A 21,246-nucleotide genomic window follows, 5' to 3' on the forward strand; every position below is an offset into this window, starting at 1 on the left:
TAATAACTTTTCAGCAGTGAATCCCCTGATAAATACAGCAGCATTGAAATTTAAACTGATTCTGGAAATGTCATTGCTTGTGGCATTATACAACTGTTACTAAGATGTGTTTTACTCTTTTTTTTTTTTCTTAAGGAAAGGAACAAATCTGCAGAGGAGTTGCGTTCTGTCAGAGTAAGTTCCAAAAAGGAAGTGACCTGGAGTTTATTTAAAGATGAAAGCAGCTGTTTAGTCATGTCTGAAGCCGCTTGTCGGTGCTCAGCTTTCAAGGACGTCTTTATAAATAACCAGTCATGTGACACTTGTCCATTGGGAAGCTAAAACCAGACTGTAGGGAGACATTATTTTTCACCATTTTGTTTGAATTACAGAAAATCAGAAGCAATGAAAAGAGAAATGAAAATGAAAAAAATCCCAAATTTGATCCAAGAATTTGTCACATTTGCTTCAACTCACCAGCAGTGAATCACTATTTCAAAAAAGTAAAGAGATTTTTCATATAAGCTTGTGAAATGAACTAAAATTTTGCATAAAAATAATTAAGAAATAATAATAATAATAATAATAAAAAAACCTGGGAATCTTGTCAATGCTTTCATTATTCATTGCTAATCTTTCCATTTTGAGAACCCCTTGTTCCTCAACTGGCATCATGGTGAGGTAGTTGTGCCAGTGGTGGTAGTAGGCAGTATCATAAGTATAACAGCAAAGAGGAAGGAAGCAGGAGTTTTTCATGGTAAAAGAAGAAGGACCAGATGGCAGGGAAGCAATGGGGGAACTGTTGCCCTCGGCGGTGAAGTCAAAGCTTGCCGACATGAAGGGCCACAGCGACGCCCAGTTGCCATTTTGAACTAGATTCAGGGTTAAACTTAAAACGCAAAAATGGCTTCTACAAGATGGAAGTCATACAGCAGAGGGCACTGGCATGATAAAGACAGTGGTAACAAAGGGCTGGGAAGGCATAGGGGTCTTAGGGGTGGCAATTTCACATTGTGGCTGGACAGAATGTGGCAGAAGTGGTAAAGCCTTCCATTTGTCTCCAAGTGAAATAAATGGCTTGACAAACAGAAGGGAACCTTTTGAGCTGCAAGAATAAAACATGACTCAGAATAGACCTATAGGAAGAATAAAGAACCTACAGGAAGAAATAAAATTAAATAAGAATTGAAACAGGGCAGCATGGTGGCTCAGTGGTCAGCGCTTCAACCTCAAAGGACCTTGGTTTGATTCTGACAAGAGGACCTTTCTGCGTGGACTTTGCATTGTCTCCCTGTGTCTGTGTGGGTTTCCTCTCAGAGTCCCAACACTGTCAGCAGGTTAATTTGGAAAAATGGGGATTGTCAATCTGTATATGTAGCCCTGCAATTGACCAGTCCAGAGTGTACCCTGCCTCATGCCCAATGACAGCTGGGATAGGTTCCAGCATCCGCAAACCTGATGGCAGGATGGAAAAATAAACAAAACCAAAAAACATCACCTGATGTTGAATCAAAATATTGTCATCTTAATCATAAGGATATTAGTTATCTCATTGTTCAGCAAAAAAATAAATAAATAATGGCTTTAAATGACATAACATTTTGCAAATGTCCCTTAAATCAGGACAGAATAAAACCACTAACAGGCAAGTAAAAACCTATCCAGAAAAAAAAGACCTTAAGAAAAATGACTATATGGTATATGGTAAACAGCTTCAATTTTCCCAGGGTTTGTAACTTCGGGGGAAGTTATTTAACGCACAGGGGAAATCCTCTCGGTTGGATGACTTACAAAACACAGAGGACACACACACACACGCACACGCACACACAGTCTCACAGTGCCTCTGGGCACAAATTCACAGTTGGGGCTCTAATTGTTTTCTAATTGTTTGCTATTTTGTTTTTCTTCACTGTTTTTCTGATGAGGAAATTGGTAGAAATACAGAACGCCTCACAAATGTTTGGGTCTCACAAATAGCTATGAATCTACATAAAATTACATCCAAACGGGGTTGCTCGATCATTTGCGAAAGGGTTTTCCTCTCAAAGTTTGTATTCCTCCGTGCTGGAGGAATCACAAAACGCTGACAAATGACATAAACACACACACACACACACACACACACACACACACACACACACACACACACACACACACACACACACACACTCTGTGACCCTTGTCACAATGGCAAAGGTCTGCTTTCATTTGCTCTTCTGAGGAGGTTTTGTTAGTTAATCCGAGGTCCCACCGTATATCACCTCTGTCTCCACCCGTCTTTTCATCCTTTGCTCACCCCCTCTGTCTCAGTTTCCAGACTACTTGAAGAGTAATCAGATTACTACCATCCTCCCTTCCCCCTTGAGGATTTCTATGTAGTGGTGATGTGTTCTGAGTTTTTTTGACTCTGCAAGTTTGGCTCTCTAACCCGCTGCTTTGTGCCTCCTGACAGGTTGTTGCGCCACCATGGGAAGCTCCGCCCACTGAGAGGGAGAGACGCCACAACCAGGGAAGAGAGACCAAGGATAAAGCTAGGGGGGAGAACACGATTAAGGAAGAAAAGGAGGCAGCAAGCTGAAGAGAAAGCTTTGAAAGGAGGGATTTATCAGGTCTTTTGGGGGGGTGCACAACCCCCTCCAGCCCCATTCTTACCACTCAGACATCCTTTTTATTTCTTACCTTCTGTATCCCTGCATCCTGAGAGATGGGTAGAGAACTGTACTGCCCCCCCAGGACTAGAGCTATGCTACTGCTGCTAGCTGCAGTTTTGCTCCCCTTGGCTACCTTTGCCCAGCAGGAAGTTGATAGCTTGGTGGAGGCAGGCCTTCGTGTTGACCCAGAGGCCTCCATGAGCTCTTCACTGCTGAGGGACCTCCGAGACAGCATACGGATGTCTGAGGTGGCAACACCCTCAGTCTTCCCTGACTCAATGGCAGTGGTGGGACGGATCTTCCAGATAAAACTGCCAGAGATGATGGAGGATGTTTATCTGGGCGATATCATCAAGGTGAGTCACATGTTCGACTCACCTTGACTGAATTCCAATCAGCTGCTTTTTTCTGATGCAAATTAAATGTAAATATTCGAGTATGAAAAATTAAGATTATTTGTGCCAACTCACCATCAAATGCCAATCTATGAAAGTCCAGGCCACCCAGGTAAAGTCAGTTGAAGTTGTTTGAGTGTTTTTGTATTTTGTTTGAAAAGGCCAATAGTTCAATGACATGTTCAGAAAGCGATCTGGCCTTTACTCTGAGACCTTAAGACCCTCTACAACACCTGAGGGGGGCAAGTAGGGGTAGAGGAGATGACTGGTGTTGAAGAGGACAACGCTTTTGTTGAAGTTGATGATTGGAATAACATGATAATCTGAGAGACATTTGATGAAAATAGATAAGACAGTTTAAATTATATGAAGACACTATACTTAAACATTTCAAGTACAAGAGTCGAGTAGAAATGCATTCTTAAATTGCTGGCTGCAGTTTAATATAATGAGAGAGAATCGAAGTGATTCCTGAGTCACTGGACGGTTTCAATCCCACACATATACTCACGTTTGTTGGACTTTGTGTTAGAATCTAACAGAATATGACTTAGTAGCAACTGTTAGAAAACCATTTAATAAGAAATGACCATTCTGTTTCTCTCGGTTGATCACACTTCTCTTCCCCCACCTCCATGATAAAGAATGTCCTTCCTCTGTGTTTTCTCCTCCACATCAGCGGATTGTCCTCACATTGCACAAGATATACTCAAAATCTTCACTGCCTCATCTCATTGAAAAGATCAAAGGGCAAATGACTGGGTGCTGGACAAGAGACTCAGTTCTCCTGGCCCAGTCCTCCTGGCACAGCTGCTCACCGTGGTTCTCCCGGAGCCGAGAGCAGTTCCTCCTCCTCTCTTCAGCTCTTTAATAGCATTTTTCCACCGCCTTCCTGCCAAAGATAAAGACACAGCAGAACATATGAGTCAGCTGCTAAAAGCTAGCACGCTCCCTTCTGTTTGTTGGCAGAGGAGACAGCAGCAGTGTTGCTATATAATTAAACATCTAGCGAGCTTCTGACTCATCTGGTCCAAATTATACGCTCCCACATTCATTCATAGCCTTCATTTCTGCGATTGGGACATCTACTCCTCCTCCTACCTCACTATTAGTGTTGCTGATAGAATTCATCACCACTGGCCTTCCAGATCAGGAGGCTCATTTGTCCCCCTGGTGGCAAGAGGAAAGGGGCACCAGGCTTACAGTAGTAGAGTGCAAATCATTATTTGGAATCCCTATGGTATCACTAGGCAATAGAACAGTTCGAATGACATTAAAAATACGCATTTAGTTAACAAAATTAACTTTTAACATTGCTATCCAAATTGAAAAAATTGATAAGAAAGCACACAAATTAGTAAGAAATTATTCTGTCGTAGTTTATGTGATATTTAGCTGTCATTAAGATTTGGAAGTCAAATTAATGAATCAGTTAAGTAATTTCAAAATGCAGTTTTGTGTTTTACATGATATACAATTTCATTAATAAACAACCATTGAATGACTAGAAAATAGAGGATGATTAGCTGAAAAAAGTAATATCATACTCAAATCAACATCAACACTTCTTTTTATTAAATATACTTTGTAGATTTTTTTTTATGTATTTATTTATCAATACAGACCTTCGTCAGAAATAAACAGGACTGGGCTTGACCCAGTGATCTCCTTAAAAAGACACCACATTGATAAAAGTGATAATGTTGTGATGTGACCTGCTGTTACCTAGCAACTGCAGGCTTCAGATCAGTCAGGATCCCCTGGCATGTTTGGTCATCATCCAGAGCTTGTTCCAGGAAAAAACAGAAGGCTGGCCATGTTTGGAGCGAGGAGACTATATTTAGATGGAAGACAGTACAGATCTGCCTATTTAAGCATGTCAGTGTGTCACTGCAGAAGGTTGTTGAAACATGGAGATATATTGAAATGTGTTTCTCTGTGCAATGTCTGTGCTTCGATATGTATTTGACATTGTTAAGAGTGATGTCATGGGAACTTTTGTCAGGATTTTCCCTGAAAGTTGGCCTCTTCTCTTTTTTTACCAAAAGAAGGAAAGGCTTTGTTGAGGTCAAAGAACACAGTTAGACCAACAGCAATATTACTGTTGGTAACACTAGGATTCAAAGGGTTTTCACAAAAAATGTCAATTGTTTGAATCTGAGGGCAGAAGAATATTTCTTGTCATTCAGAAGAGAAGTAATTACTTTTTTTTTAGGTCAAAGGTCAATCCATGTTGACCTGTTAGATGTAATATGAGGTTTGGCAAAGTTGGGAGAGGTGTGTGTCGGTTCCCACAAGCTACTTTGTGTACTGTTTATACAGCAAGTGTAGGTGTGTTCTTTTTCTGTATTGCTTACTCTCCAGACTCAAGATGAAGGGCATGCGTGTGTGTGTGACTGTGCGCACAAGCAAGCATGCGTGTGTACCCATGCATTGACAGTGAGTAACCCTAATGGGGCTATAGTGTTAGTCAAAACTCCAGAAAATTGGATAACATAAATATACAAATATATGTATGTATATATATATATATATATATATATATATATATATATGTATATGTATATATATATATATATATATATATATAGGCTGGACGCAAAGGTAGACTCATGGTGTCTACCTTTGGAGGTAGACTCATGGAGTTATGCACACCTTTTGTATGTCTGCGGGTTTAGTTGACTTTGTTGTTGTCCCAGCATACAGTGTGGAGATATTTCTGTAGCTTAGCTCTGGCTCATCTTTTGTTCACTTCCTTGTCACAGTAGTGCAGCCACACACACACACTGTCCCATCAGTCAGTCACACCTGTGTAGTGAGAATAAGCAGTTCACATGCACACACACACACACACACACACACACACACACACACACACACACACACACACACATATATATATACACACACGCACATGCTTTCTGTAGTAGAGTTCAAATGATACACTTCAAAACTATGTATCAGTGAAAGGAACGCATTGACATTTGTATTCATGGCATCATCCGCTTACCTGATCATTGGGAGTAACTGGTTTTATTCAGAGACTGGTCTTACCCAGTGTCTATACCAAGGGTGCTCACACTTTTTCAGCATGCGAGCTACTTATAAAATGACCAAGTCAAAAATAATCTACCCACAACAAAAATGCAAAACTTTATTTATATGTACACTGTATGTTGATGTACCTTGCATAACCGCATGAGCCAATATTGCACAGCACAAAATAAATATATACATTTTTGTCATGACTGACGTTCATTCTGATGACTTGCACTGAATTAAATCATTGTCCGGACAGTAGCTGCTGACAGCCAGCCTTAGTAACGATGACGTGACTCACCCATGTTGTGTGACAAGTGACTGCTGTCCGGACAACTGGGATTTTAGTTCCTTCACCTTTTTCTTTCTTGGCTCACTTTTTGGCGGGATGTTTGTGTCGTATTTTCCATGAACGGTCTGAAAATGCTGCTCCACATTACCCTTCTTTGGTATTGCAATGTTAGACCGGCAGATGAGGCGAACGCACTTCGAAAATGTCATTGTAAAAAAAAAAAAAGTCCTCCTCCCATTCTGTATGAAAGTGATAAGTTTTTGTCTTCTTACTTGGTCCAGCTCCCCCACTCATTTCATACCTTCTCTTAAGTTTAAGAGAAAAATCAGAGAGCTTAAAATCGGAGGTAACTCGCTAACTAGCTTTCTATACTTTGCGCCGATGTTTGTACGTCTGTTGTGTTCTCAGTGTCAGAAAAAATCAGATGTCCTTTGACTGGCTGTCCTGTATATCAATCAAGTGATGGGATTGACGATAGGCTGACGTCTGTTTTTTTTAATGTCATGCGATCTACAAGTATCACCTCTGTGATCGACTGGTAGATAGCAATCGACGTATTGAGCACCCCTGCTTTATACTTTTCAGATTGGTGTGGCAATGCATTCATTTTAAGGGAATATATATTTGTGACTGTTTTTTGATGTTGTACATTATTCTTAAGCATTTGAATTTTATGAATTCAAACCTCAGTAAAAGTTACTCACTAATTTCATTTAAAACATCAATCTGAGGTAGCATTTTCGTTTGCTGCGTGTAGATTTTTATATAATTCTCTCGTCATTTATGTTAATGTTCTGGCAATTTTGAGTGGAATTTCATGTTGAGGTATGCTTTTGTGACAACGGTGAGTCATTTCTTGCTGATCAGGTGTGTCCCTGTGGGTTTCTACCGCTGTCACTGTATTAGAGTGAAACTTAATTGAAAATTATTTTTTCTGACATTTCCACTTAAAGTGGCCCTGGCTTTCCTTCCATGGGAACATTAACAGTAGGAAAGGAGGTGGAAGGAATTCCCCTGTGAACCTCCGCTTCATGCCATCCCCTACTAGCATTTTCCATGGGCCCCGTTCCCTCCCCCCTCCAAAATGAGGTGTATCGAAGGGTCTTGAGCAATGGCCTCTCTTTTTTCCACAACTGAGCTGCTTTCCTCCTCATCACTTTACTCCTTAAGTTTCTTCTTGACGTCCCTCGCTCGCTCCAACAATTCACTACCTCTCCACACTGATTGGACATCCCTGGGACGTGTGTGTGTGTGTGTGTGTGTGTGTGTGTGTGTGTGTGTGTGTGTGTGTGTGTGTGTGTGTGTGTGTGTGTGTGTGTGTGTGTGTGTGTGTGTGTGTGTGTGTGTGTGTGTGTGTGTGTGTGTTGTGAGTTAGAAACACACAGATGCTGAGCAGCATGGAACACAAAAAGGTGTGGGGCCACAATAGTTAACAAGAGCAAAATCTAAAAGGACTAAAAATAAACTATTAATTAAAAAAGTATTAATTTCTCCCAAAACAAAACTTAGAAACATGCAAGATATCAAGAACTTATGAAGAAATTAATCTACATGAACATAACTGAGTCATAATTGTTCTAAAACTTAATGATGAATATCCATATATTTTATATTAATATTAAACAGGACAAGAAAATAATGTGAATGTGGCCCAGAAATAAACAAAAAAATATGCAGACTCTGTGTGTGTGTGTGTGTGTGTGTGTGTGTGTGTGTGTGTGTGTGTGTGTGTGTGTGTGTGTGTGTGTGTGTGTGTGTGTGTGTGTGTGTGTGTGTGTGTGTGTGTGCGTCTGCAGAAAGGGCACGGGAGACACTCAGATGTGTAAATATTATTTACTTAAAACAGCGAGAAATTACTTTCGAATGTATAATGAATTATGTGAGAATTGTTACCTAAAACTTATTATTATTTGAAAAATGTAAATTGCAAAATAAACAAAAACGAGACAAAAGAACCTTAAAATGATTCATAAAATCCCCTACAGCTAATAGTTATCTAAAATGATAATGAATTTCCATGAAATTACAAAGAAATCCTCAACACTCAAAATATCCTAATATCACAAAAGCAAATAATAATTAGTGAAAGGAAAAATCTTATTGTCTTTGAATTAAGAAAATCCATCCGTCCATCCATTTCTGCTCTTTATCTGGGGTCAAGTCTGTCAAGAATTAACTGTCCTGGCCAGTCCATCCTATTTGGCCCATTAAGGTAGTACTTTTAAATCATGAAGAAAACAAAAACAAGAGAGATAATCTAAAAGTATTACAAACCTTATAAGACTAAATACACCGCCTGGAGATATTTTAATTAATTTTAATCAACAGTGCTTCCTTCTCTGGACGTCTAATTTCAAACAGCAGTGAAGTTTCTTTCTGTGGCTCCCGGTGCTGGTCATCACGGGACGGAACAAGTCAGCAGCAGAAGCAGGAGGAGGAGGATGCCATGAGCAGGGTCTTTGATGAGATTATCTTTATTGTGTTTAATTAAGGATGTTTTAAGTGTAACATAGGCACGATAATTAAATTATTTGAGGCACTTTATCATTCCTTCGTATTGACGATTAAAGTCCTCCATTCCTGAACTTGACCAGAACATCCCTTCAATAACTTTTTGTTATCATTTAACTTAACTTACAAAGGTGACTTTTCTGCTTTTTACAAACATCAAAGTCAGAAGATGTAATTTTTTCCCTTCTTTTGGTGTAAACATCACAGGCTTTATGAAAATATATTCTTTTGAAAAATGCTGAAAGTTCTGTATGAAATTTGGGGAGCCACAGAGCCATAAATCTCCCATCAGTGTTTTTTTTCTTCATCATCTCATCAGCCCATAAGTCATTATCTGCAAAAATCAAAATTTTCACAGTGACTTGTGAGTTTTAGTGTTAGATTTCTGCTACAAACTGAAAATTGATCTTTTTTAAAAATCAATTGTAAATCATGCCCTACTGAATACTAGATAATTATCCGTAGAATAGGACAATTATGGGTAAAAAATTGCTAATCACTTCTATTTATTCACGTGTCCTTCTTTATTTTTAAATGTGAGACGATTTATCATGTTAGCACGATTCTGACAATGGGGGACAAGGGGACCTTTCTGTATGGAGTTTGTATGTTCTCCCCTTGTCTGTGAGGGTTTTCTTGTTTCCTCCCACAGTCCTAAAGCATTCAGCAGGTTAATTTGGAAATAAATGGGAAAATTGCCCTGATAGTGAGTGAACGGTTGTTTGATTGGTAACCAGTCCAGAGTGTTCCTGGCTTCTTGCCCGATGACAGCTGGGATTGGCTCCAGCATCCCCTGTGATGCTGAGTGCAGGATAAATGGCAGAAGATGGATGGATGATAATTTATCAGCAATTAGTTTGCTTAAGGTTTATCTGCATTTCTGTGTATTTTAAATTTGGCTATTATTTGTTATTAATTATTTTTTTTAATTCTAAATGTCTTTGATGTCATCAAACAGCGTTATGGTTTTGGAGGATTTTCTTTGGTCCTTAATTAGCTAATTGTTGATGTTATGATCAAGTCTGTTTGTTGAACTCTCTTCTCTTTTTTCTTTTTGAGAGTGCTTTAGACTCTCCTCCATTTTTGAATAAAATTGAATTTAAATTTAGTTCAAATTTATATTTCCATTAGAGTCATTAGTAATGTCATTGTGATTTTTGTAAGAAGTTCACATTTAACATGGAGCATATGGGGGACATTAAGGGTTTTTGACTGTTATTTATTATCATTGGTATTGCCCAATATTTCGATAACTGTTTAAACTTGAATGATTCTGAAATTTATCAACTGATTTATTAAGTTTTGATGTTGAATGTCCTTCCTACAAGAACCTTCCCACATCTGTTCGCACAATCTTTGTCAGTGAATTACTACATAATCTCATCTTTTTGTTTGTTTTCTCTTCCTCCTTTTTACCTTTTTATTAAACTCATTTGTAATCTGGCAGATTATGCAATCTCCTCAGTGCAAGATAGTGACTTGATTAAAGGGTTGAAATTCTGTTTTTCCCAATGGAGTTACCTTATTGAAAGAGGTGAGATTTGTTTTTGTATTTATTGGTAATAGATTTATTTTCCCCTCGTAGGTGTCAGAGCTTGGCAGAGACTCTTTACCCTCCTGGCTGCACTGGAACTCCACTACCAGGACCCTGCAGGGTCTCCCTTTGGATGAGGACAAGGGCGTCTATTACATATCCGTGTCGTTGTCCAATCCTTTCGACTCCACTTTATCACCTGAGGTCTTCTCCATTGAGGTCCACCCAGAGGACCATGTAGACTCAGACGTTGCATCCTCGCCTGCGTCCAGCCAGACCACAGGTGAGGAAGAGGCACAGATGTTCTGGTGTACTGACGAGGAGCCAGTGACGCTTTTGACCGTGATCTTGGATGCTGACCTCACAAAGATGAGCCCCATGCGGAGGGTAAGACTGCTGGGGGCCATGAGGACATTCTCAGGCGTCGAGACACAGCACATGAGGATGCTGCCAGTCGTCAACAATCGACTGTTTGATATGTCTGCCTTCATGGCTGGACCGGGGAATGCCAAAAAGGTAAGGGGAACTTTACCACCATGCATTTTATTAATTTCAGGTTGACAAGGCAAAAAGATCCTTTGATATACTCACCTCTGAGTAGCTCCATATCATTGATCTGACGCCCAGCAATAATTCGGTGTTGTGAGAAATTTTGATTTCTCTGGGGACAATGTTGTGTCTATCCTTTTTTCCTAAGTGGTAGTTTTTCATGATTCAAAGGACGTTTTAAAATACAATATTAGGAAATGAATATGGCACAGCGCAGCTACATGAGTCAAACTTGACGTCTTCTTTTTTTTCTTGTCATAATTTATAATTTTGATCTGAAATTTAGAATAAAAAATTATGTATCCGAAATTAACAAACTCTACAATGTCAGAATCTACCTATGTGGTCAAGGATTCAATAGAGTTTTCAAAGAGTTCTGTAGGAAGTATGTAATGTATGAGACAACACCTTGCTCTCTTCCGCCCCCAGGTGGTGGAGAACGGTGCCCTTCTGTCTTGGAAACTGGGCTGTGCATTAGACCAGACATCTGTCCCAGACATAAACCAAATCCAGGGTCCAGCCAAGGAGGGCACCATGTCATCCAAGCTGGGCTTCCCTGTGGTAGGCTGGCACATTGCCAATAAGAAGCCCCATCTCCCCAAACGAGTCCGGCGCCAGTTGAGCAACACCCCAACTCCCGTCATGGCGGTGCTTCCCCCAAGCACCATGGTGGAGCCTCCAGTCAGGATTGTCCCCACTTTATCCTCCCCCTCAATAACGATGCCAACTGAAAGCTCTGCTCCCCCGGTGCGAGGCCCTATCCCTTTACCTGGCAAGCCTACAATCAGAGTCCGAGACTCAATTGCCCACACTCCAACTCTGGGTCCTATCTTACCTACGAGGTTGAAGGAGACCACCAGCACCCTGCCAATCCAGCCAACCATGACAAGGCCTACATATGTAGAAGCCACCGCCACACCACCCACCCCCACCAGGAAAGCCACCAAGAAACCAAAGAGGCCTAAAACTACTCCTGTTCCTAGAGAGCCAAAGACCTCCACTGCAAAACCATCAAAGCGCACCACACCTGCCCCTGCCATCCCTGTTCCCTTCAATGAAAAGCCTATGCTGCGAAATCCCATTGACCAGGTAAACGCTCTGGTCGGAACCTATTTCGAGGTCAAGATTCCATCTGACATGTTTTATGATAAAGAGGATGGATCTACTGACAAACTGCGTCTGACGCTGCGAAAAAACCACAATGAAGTGGTAGGGGATGGATCCTGGATCAAGTTTAATACCACCAGCCAGCTTCTGTATGGCATCCCAGATGTTCAGCATGTGGGAAAACATGAGTACTTCATGCAGGCAACTGACAAAGGTGGTCTGAACGCAATCGATGCAATTGAGGTCCGTGTGAATCGCTGGCCTGTCAAAGATAAAACCCCTGTCATCTTCATTGTGCAATTAGACGGAGAGCCACGAACTGTGACCCACGATGTCCACAAGAAGATTCTTCTTGTCAAAAAGCTGGCATCCGCCCTTGGGGATCGTAATAGCAGCATGGTGAGTCTCAGGAACATCAGCAAGGGCTCAATCATGGTGGAGTGGACCAACACCAGCCTTCCCCAGCACCCGTGTCCCAAGGAACAGATCGCTGCCATGAGCAAGATGCTTGGTTCTCCTGATGGAACCCCTTCACAGACCCTCCTCTACTCCATGGAGCCAGAGTTCAGGCCATTGAATGTGTTGGTGAAGGGTCGGGCTAGCTGTCGGACCTACTCCTTCATTCCCCCAAGGGAATTTGAAGAAACAGAACCTCCCGCTATCACACCCGCTCTGGGCACTAGTCGGCACAGTACGGATGATGTTTACCTCCATACGGTCATCCCTGCTGTTGCGGTAGCAGCCATTTTGTTGATCGCAGGTATCATCGCTATGATCTGTTACCGCAAAAAGCGTAAAGGCAAGTTAACAATTGAGGATCAGGCCACCTTCATCAAGAAAGGAGTGCCGATAATCTTTGCAGACGAACTGGACGATTCCAAGCCGCCGCCCTCCTCTAGCATGCCTCTCATTCTCCAAGAGGAGAAACCTCCCTTGCCACCACCGGAGTACCCCAATATGGCTATTCCGGAGACCACACCTCTGAACCAGGAGATACTAGGGGAGTACACTGCCCTACGGGATGAGGATCCCAATGCGCCCCCGTACCAGCCACCACCTCCCTTCACTACTCCCTTAGAGGGTAAAGGTTCCCGTCCCAAAAACATGACCCCCTACAGATCTCCACCCCCCTATGTACCACCCTAAGACTCATAAATCCTCCACTGGTTGAGTGGAGGATGCGAACACCTGAGGAACTTTGATGGTTTCTATTCTGGTGTCTGGACTTCTACAAAGAGGGATTACAAGAGGTGCTAAACTACAAATACAGTGACAGGGATTTTTGGGAAGGGGAAATAGGGCAGGTTGGATCAGGTGGGAAAGACTAGTTTCAGTGGGCACCGAGCAACGACGAAGGGACCCATAGACTCATTGGCTTTTGTATCAACTGTTTGGTCTGATGGGACATTTGGAAGGGTGCCTCTGGTCTGTCCGGTCATTTTAGCCTTTTTTTGTCTCGTTTGATGTGGATATTCTTTTTCTGTTGGTTCTTCTTCATCTTTTTTGATTTGTGCCCTTGTTTTTCTCAACACAATCATTTGCCAGACAATTTTATCATTTCTAAAACACAAAATTTGGAAAAATTAACCGCCCTTGAATTATTGAAGCAGTAACTTTTTTTGTAAGGCGTGAACTGATTTTTGAGATTCAGCCCTTCTTCTGTGTGTGTCTGTGTGTGTTTGTGTGTGCGTGTGCGTCTGTACGTGTGCGTGTGGGCGCTTGTGCATGGGTATGCATGAATGAGCATTTATTCAGATTTGATACAACTTGCCTTTTAACATTCACTGTCTGTTCCTATTATTCACAAAGGCTAGTTAAAGAATAACAAAAGTAGCCTAAAAATAGATTTAGAGATTAATAATATTTTGGTCTTTGGTTTTGAAATTCACTTCATATCTGGACATATCTATTATGTCTTTGTTTGGTTTTTGTTGGGGGTGAAAGGTTTGCCTTGCTAAAATAAACTACAGGAGCTCTTCACTTCCTGTTTTGGTAGAACTTGCATTAAATCTTCTTTTGATGTCCACAAGCTTAAAACTTAGTCACACTTTACAATAAATGTCCATTAATTAACTTGAGGTTTTTAGATGTTTGATAAGGACTGACTATATTATCAAAAAATACATATAACCAATAATCGTGGCATTAAATTGCTGCAACAAATGCCATTTTTAGTTGATAAGTTGAACAATTCTAGGGCAAAAAGAATTATTAATCCTGTGTGACAAAATAATTTGGGAAAATCCTCAAAGGTACAACATTTTAGAGGAAATTCAGTCAAATTTATCAAGGTTTTCCTCCCTCTTTGATTGTTTCAAATTTGCCACCTGAATTTCCTACATTGGCATTTTTTTCTTCCTTTACAATATTTTTTCAAATGTTTTACTTTACTGGACTTTTAACCTACAGTGTCCTTGATAGTCTTTCTCGCTAAACACATAAATTAATGCTTTCTACAGCTTTACCCATGTTAATTAATGCCGTTATTGTAAAGTGCCTTCATCCTGTCTGGACAGGAAAACCGAGTTTCTGTTTGTATTTGGATAGGGGTTCGTTTAGTTTGAATTATCTGGAACTGAATTATCTGAGATGAGTAGGAAATATGAGCATCCCGTTTATTTTAACAAAGGAGTATTAATTATTTTCTATTTAACAAGGCAGTGGAGAAAATTGCGTGCCATGGAGATGGATTGTACAAGTCAAAGGTCAAAGCCCGGGCTGACATGACTGAGAAGCATAATCAGATTTTAATAAGCTTGATGATGGAAAAAAAATGGTAATATCTGCTAATTTTTTAAGAGTTTTTGATACAGTCTCAAATAGATTGCTTTAGCAAAAAGAACAGATCTAATTAGTCTGGGATTTAGCCTAGGAAGTCACTTATGATTCAGTTATGTACATTTTTTTGTCATTTATTTCATCACGGGTCACATTTTGTTTTAGTTTAGTGTGTGTGTTTGCATATTGGAGAAGTGTATCTCGTTATACAAAGATCTTATGTACTCACAGATTTTATCCTTACCTCTTTATGTTTGCCGATGAGTTTCGACTAAAAGTGACCCTTTGCAATAAAGATGTGAGCTACCGCCCAGCGATGAGGCCACGCCAGCTCATAACACATTGGTGTTTTGCGGGTTTTTTTTTTCTTTCTTTTTTTTTCTCGCTTAGTGTGTGCATTGTCATAATAAAACCAACTGGCACAAAAATATACCAATCCTCCTTGTTTTTTTCAGTATCACACACCAAAATGTTTTACTATTCACTGGTTGGCTGTTTTAGACCTATAATGAAATTGTTTTCTAACTGATTTTTATACTGCATGTAAATTTTATATTCTGTAGCTGAAACAAGAACACTAAAAAAGAAACATTTAAATACATTATTTTATTACTTATTTAACTTAATCCCTCAATAGTTGCTGCAATTCTTCACATCCCCTTTAGTCTTAAAAATAGGCACCATCACACTTCTCCATTCCTCAGGCATCTTCTCACTCTCTAAGATCCTGTTTAATAATGGAGTCAGAAGCTCTGCCTCTCCTAGACACTTCCACACCTCACAGGTATATCATCAGGACAAACTGCCTTTCCACTCTTCATCCTCTTCAATCCCCTCCTCACTTCACTTTTATTAATTTGTGCAACTTTGTGGTCCGCAATAGTCACTTCATCTACCCTTGCCTCTCTTTCATTTTCCACATTCATCAGCTCTTCAAAGTACTCTTTCCATCTTCCCATCACTCTTCTAGCATCTGTCAATTTCCCTTTCTATCCTTAATCACCCAAACCTGTTGTACATCCTTTCCATCTTTATTTCTGTGTTTCACCATGTATAGATCATTCTCTCCCTCCTTACTGTCCAACCTAGCATACAGGTCATCATATGCCCTTTGTTTTGCCTTTGCTACCTCTATCTTTACCTTACGTTGTATCTCCCCGTACTCCTGTATGTTCTCTTCAGTCTTTCTCTTCAGTCCAGCTTCTTCTTTGCTAACCACTTTCTCTGTATATACTCCTGCACTGCTTCATTCCACCACCAAGTCTCCTATCTACTTACCTTTCAGATGATACACCAAGCACTCTCCTTCTTGTCTCCCTGATAATGGTAGGTTATTTTTGTCCAATCATCTGGAAGCTCTCCCTGACCACCCAGACCCTCAACTCCTCCCTGAAAACCATGCAACACTCCTCCCTTTTCAGCTTCCACCACTTTGTCCTCTGCTCTGCCTTTCCGCTTGCTTGTCACCAGGGTAATCCTACACCACAATCCTATGCTGTCTGACTACACTCTCACCAACAACTACTTTGCAGTCACTGATCTCTTTCATGTTACCTTGTCTGTACAAGATATAGTCTACCTGCATGCTCCTACCTCTGCTCTTATAAGTTACCCTGTGTACCTGTTTTTTCTGGAAAAAAGTGTTCACTACACCCGTTTCCATCCTTTTTGCAAAATCTACCACCATCTGTCCCTCTGCATTCCTATCCTGTATACCAAATCTGCCCATCACTTCTTCATCCCCTCTATTGCCTTCACCAACATGTCCATTGAAGTCTGCACCAATTACCACTCTCATTTCTGGGGATGTTCTGCATCACTTCATCTTACTTATTCCAGAACTTCTCTTCAAATACAAATACCACCTGCGGGGCATAGCCACGAACAACATTGAGCATCACAACTTCAATTACCAGTTTCAGACTCATAAGTCTATCCGACATTCTTTTCACCTCCAGAACATTCCTAACTCCTCCTTCAAGATAACTCCGACTCCATTTCTCTTCCTGTCAGTACCATGGTAGTACAACTTAAAGCCTGCTCCCAAGCTTCTAAGCTCACCTGGTCTCCTGGACACACAGTATATCCACCTTCCTTCTCTGCATCATGTCGACCAACTCTCTACCTTTTCCTGTCATAGTCCCAATATTCAAAGTCCCTACTCTCAGTCCCAGACTCATGCCTTCCCACTTCTGTCTCTGCTTCCGAACACGCCCTCCTCCTCTTTGACCTCTTTGACCTACAGTACCCCGGGCCCCCCCTCCAGGGCTGGCTTGGGGAGACACTGGTCAGTGTCGCCCTGAGGCTGCATTATCAAATATTATTTCCTGTCATGTTTTAACCTTTAATTTTTCCTCCTGTAAGGTCTCAACTTTTTTGGCCAGTTTCACATTTCTTCTTTGTTTTACCTTTGCGTAACTTGTCGAAACTTATTTGATGAATTAGAATTTTTATAACCCAAAAGAAGATGAAAAAAACACAACTTTAACTTTAAAATTCCATCCACACTCTATGAGTAAATGTCAATGTACAAGTTCCGATATTGTTGAACTTTTGAGCAGAAACAGTGGATCAAGAACAAAAAGATCAGTCTGCTATTCTCAGTTTGATAGTTTCAGGCTCCTAAAAAGGCAGGATCATTCCCCTTTGAAGGTCGCACTCAGATCATTTGCAATGATCACCTACATTATTTATTGGATGGAAAGCATCTGTTTTATCCTGGTTGGTGTTGAATACAATGGTAAGGGGTAAGAGACTTTGATTTAAAAAGAAGAGAGAGAGAGAGATAACGTTCAAAATTAACATTTGTTTTGTACATATAATAATATTTATGTAATATCTTCAAGTAAACGGCCTTAAAAAGAACATCAAAATGTTGAAACCAATTGTTTCCTTTCAATTGTTGACTGCCTTAAAAAGCCCATCTATATATTTATGTAAATGAGTGAGTTAATTCCTCTGACAGGTTTTTTAATACAAGAAGAATTTGTGATTTTGCAGGGACTGGAAGTCGGATCTTTCAGCAATGAAGATGTAATTTCCCGATTTCAGCCTATTCAAGCTATTTTCTCAGGCTTTTGTGAGGCTTGAAGGTCTGTCCTCATCATGTGGACAGATGATCTTCATGCTAACTTGGTATTCAGCAGAACTGGAGAGTTAGCTGGAAGCCCCACGAGTCAGACTATAATCCCAATGAGATGCACTTTTACAAGACAAACTCCACCCTCTGCTGTCATTATTGCCTAGTACATGTGGATTTAAATATTAAAACAGTCAAGTGTCTCATCTGATGGGCGGGTCTTGAAAGAGGAATTTCATGCGTTCTTCCCTTGAGGATGTTTCACCTCTCATCCGAAAGGCTTCTTCAGTTCTAATGGACTGTGAGGAGTTTCTGAGTATAACCACCAGGGTTAGGGTCCAAGTAGCATGGGTTGTTATGCAGCTGGATGAGTTTTGGTGTAGAAACTAGGATGAAGCGGGTTGTTTGGCTAATGGAGATGTCATTAGGTGAGAACAAAGGTAGATCTTCTGGAGACATATCTGATTAAAATTTGATCAGGTGTAGCCAAAATTCTCAGAATGTGGGCAATGGAGAGAAACTTGTTGGATCACATAGACTGATGCTTAGTTGATAGTTGGATCTTTCCAGGTGGTTTGAAGGGTGCCAATAGGCCCGGTCTGTGTAAGATAATCTATCCCAATACGGTGTTGTACGTAGGCAAGAGGTTCTGCCAAAGGCCCCCTCCTCTGTCCAGAGATTGTTTTTCCGTTTTGACAAAGATGGCTGCTTTGACTCCTATGTTGAACCACCTGTCTTCTCTGGCCAGAATGCAGATGTTGCTGTCTTCAAAGGAGTGGCCCTTGTCCTTCAGGTGTAGGTGGACAGCGGAGTCCTGCCATGAAGTTGTGGCTCACCTGTTTTGGGCCATCCAGTTATGCAGAGGTTCTTTGTCTCTCCAATGTTGACGTCATCACAATCCTCAGTCCATGGAGATTCCTTTCTAACCTCATCTGTCAGCCTGTCCATCACCACTGCAAACAAGAGGCTCAGAGATGATCCTTGATGCAGTCCCACCTCCACATAAAACTTCTCTGTCACACCTGCGGCACACCTCACCACTGTCTCACATCTCGCATACATGTGCTGCACCAGTCTGACATACTTCTCTGCCACTCCAGATTTCCACATACTGGTACAATAAAAAAGTTAATTTCTTGGCACCCTATCATATGTTTTTTCTCGGTCTACGAAGCCACAAAAGTAGCATAAATATAAAAAAACGATCTAAACCAAGAATTGATGAAAGACTTACATCTTGGGTGATTGATGTTATAGATCTTAAGGTCTTATTTTAAAATGTCTTTGTGTGGACTATAACATTTTTGGATTTTTTTTGTTTGCTTAAACTCGAAAAAAAAAAAAAAAAAAAAAAAACAGTTATGGAGTAATAAAACCTTCCTCATTGGAAGATGTCACACGGGTCTAGGATTCTGTTCGTGTCGAGTTTTGTTTTGTCCTGATGAGTCTCACTCAGGACCAACAATGGTTTGCTCCTGACAGCAAATTCATTTAGCAAATATTTAGTGAATAAGGGTATAAATAGTCACAAAGTAGATATAAAAAGAGACAAAATCTTTTTGTTAGGTTCTAAAGAACACAAATCTCAGGAATATTTCACATTGAGATTAGATTTGATATTTTGAATGTCAAGCAAAATCAATCATAGACTGTTATGTAGATACCAGATAGATAGTAAAACCTATGTGGCAATGGTCAGGTCACCTATCGAAGTGGTTTTTGTCCCATCCTTAAGAACAGATCAATATATAGAATATGGACATATATATATATATATATATATATATATATATATATACTGTAAGCTAGACACTTTGACTTATAGACTTTGACATCTAGTTGAATTGAGACAACAGCTGACTAGTTTTGTTTAAAGTTCTTGACATATCAAAATAAAGCAGCATCCAAATGTCCAAACATTGATATCTACACACTGTATGAGGTTTGATGTCAGGGGTCTCCCAGACAAATTATATCATGTGAAATAGGTACGTGACTTTCTCCACAGATCACGACCCTGATCCTGCAGGCCTATGGGTCATCCATCTCTGACATCATAGAGTGAAAAAATGTACAAGGTATCAGGAGTGATTGACGACCTGGCTGTCCAATTGTCCCAGCATTCTAATGGTCTTGGCACAATGACTCTGACCTTTCAGCTTCTCAGTTTAATCATGGCGCTGCGTTATTGGAAAGGTTTATGTGAATCTTTCCTTTAATTTCTCTGAGAATTTGGACAGTTTTCATCTTGAAATATTAAACTCAATTAGAAAGAATCCCCCAAAAGAAACAGGGACTTAACTTTAGAACAGCAGTATATTACCCATAAATACTGTCCAAATGGAAAATAAACAAGAAATAATTTGAAAATAATCAGTATGATATGTGCAAATCATATTACCCATGGAAATGCTCAGAGTCATGGAGGAGAATGTTAACCTGTGATTAGATAATAGCAGTCACAAACTTTGTATCAGACTCTTTCCTCTTCATTTAAATTTCAAAGAGTGAGCAACAAGGTAAACAATACAGAACAAGGAAATGAATGATAAAAAAAAAAAAAAACTCAATGGAAACTACCAGAAAATATATAAAAAGTTGCAATAAGATTAGCATACAGTTCGGACCAGAAATATTTGGTCAGTGACACAATCTTCAAGGTTTGGGCTCTGCATGCCACCACACTGGATTTGAAATGAAACAACTAAAACAGAATTGAAGTGCAGTCTTTAAGGTTTAATTCAATGGGTTGAACAAGAATATATGATAAAACATAGGAATTGTAGCTATTGCTATACAAACACTCCTCATTTCAGGGGCTCAAAAGTAATTGAACAAATAAACATAACCTAACCTAAAATGTTATTTTTAAGTATTTTGTTGAAAATCCTTTGCAGGCAATGACTGCCTGAAGTCTAGATCCATGGACTTAACCAAATGCTGTGTTTCCTCCTTTGTGATGTTTTGCCAGGCCTATACTGCAGCTGTCTTCAGTCGTTGCTTGTTTGTGGGTCTTTCTGGCTTAAGTTTTGTCATAAGCAAGTGACATGCATGCTCGATTGGTTTGAGATCTGGTGATTGACTCGGCTATTCCACTTCTTTTCTTTAAAAAACTCTTGGGTTACTTTTGCAGTATGTTTTGGATCATTGTCCATCTGTACTGTGAAGCGCCATCTGATAAACTTTGCTGCATTTGGCTGAATCTGAGTAGAAAGTATATCCCCATACACTTTGGAATTAATCCGGCTGCTTCTGTCTTTTGTCACATCATTAATAAAAACAAAAATGACCCGGTGCCATTGGAAGCCATGCATGCCTATACCATCACA

At 40.2% G+C, this 21,246-nt stretch overlaps 1 protein-coding gene across 4 annotated transcripts in view; it reads left to right on the forward strand.

Annotated features, from left to right (window-relative positions):
- The window catches only part of dag1 (dystroglycan 1), a 30,699-nt gene extending 15,433 nt beyond the window's left edge, over window positions 1–15,266 (forward strand). For 2 of the 4 annotated variants that reach the window (XM_086150280.1, XM_086150282.1), the window contains exons 2-5: window positions 136–174; window positions 2,435–2,989; window positions 10,456–10,920; window positions 11,383–15,266. In XM_086150280.1, the coding sequence (XP_086006406.1) occupies window positions 2,687–2,989; window positions 10,456–10,920; window positions 11,383–13,206 (2,592 nt within the window). In that variant the 5' untranslated portion in view covers window positions 136–174; window positions 2,435–2,686 and the 3' untranslated portion in view covers window positions 13,207–15,266. The remainder of the gene's footprint in view (window positions 1–135; window positions 175–2,434; window positions 2,990–10,455; window positions 10,921–11,382) is intronic. The other 2 variants (XM_086150278.1, XM_086150281.1) reach the window with 1 other exon arrangement.
- The last annotated feature ends 5,980 nt before the right edge of the window (window positions 15,267–21,246 follow it).

This window comes from Fistularia commersonii, chromosome 7, assembly GCF_037954325.1.
Source record: "Fistularia commersonii isolate RoL2024-O1a breed Wild chromosome 7, RoL_Fcom_v1.0, whole genome shotgun sequence".
Classification (NCBI taxonomy): domain Eukaryota; kingdom Metazoa; phylum Chordata; class Actinopteri; order Syngnathiformes; family Fistulariidae; genus Fistularia; species Fistularia commersonii.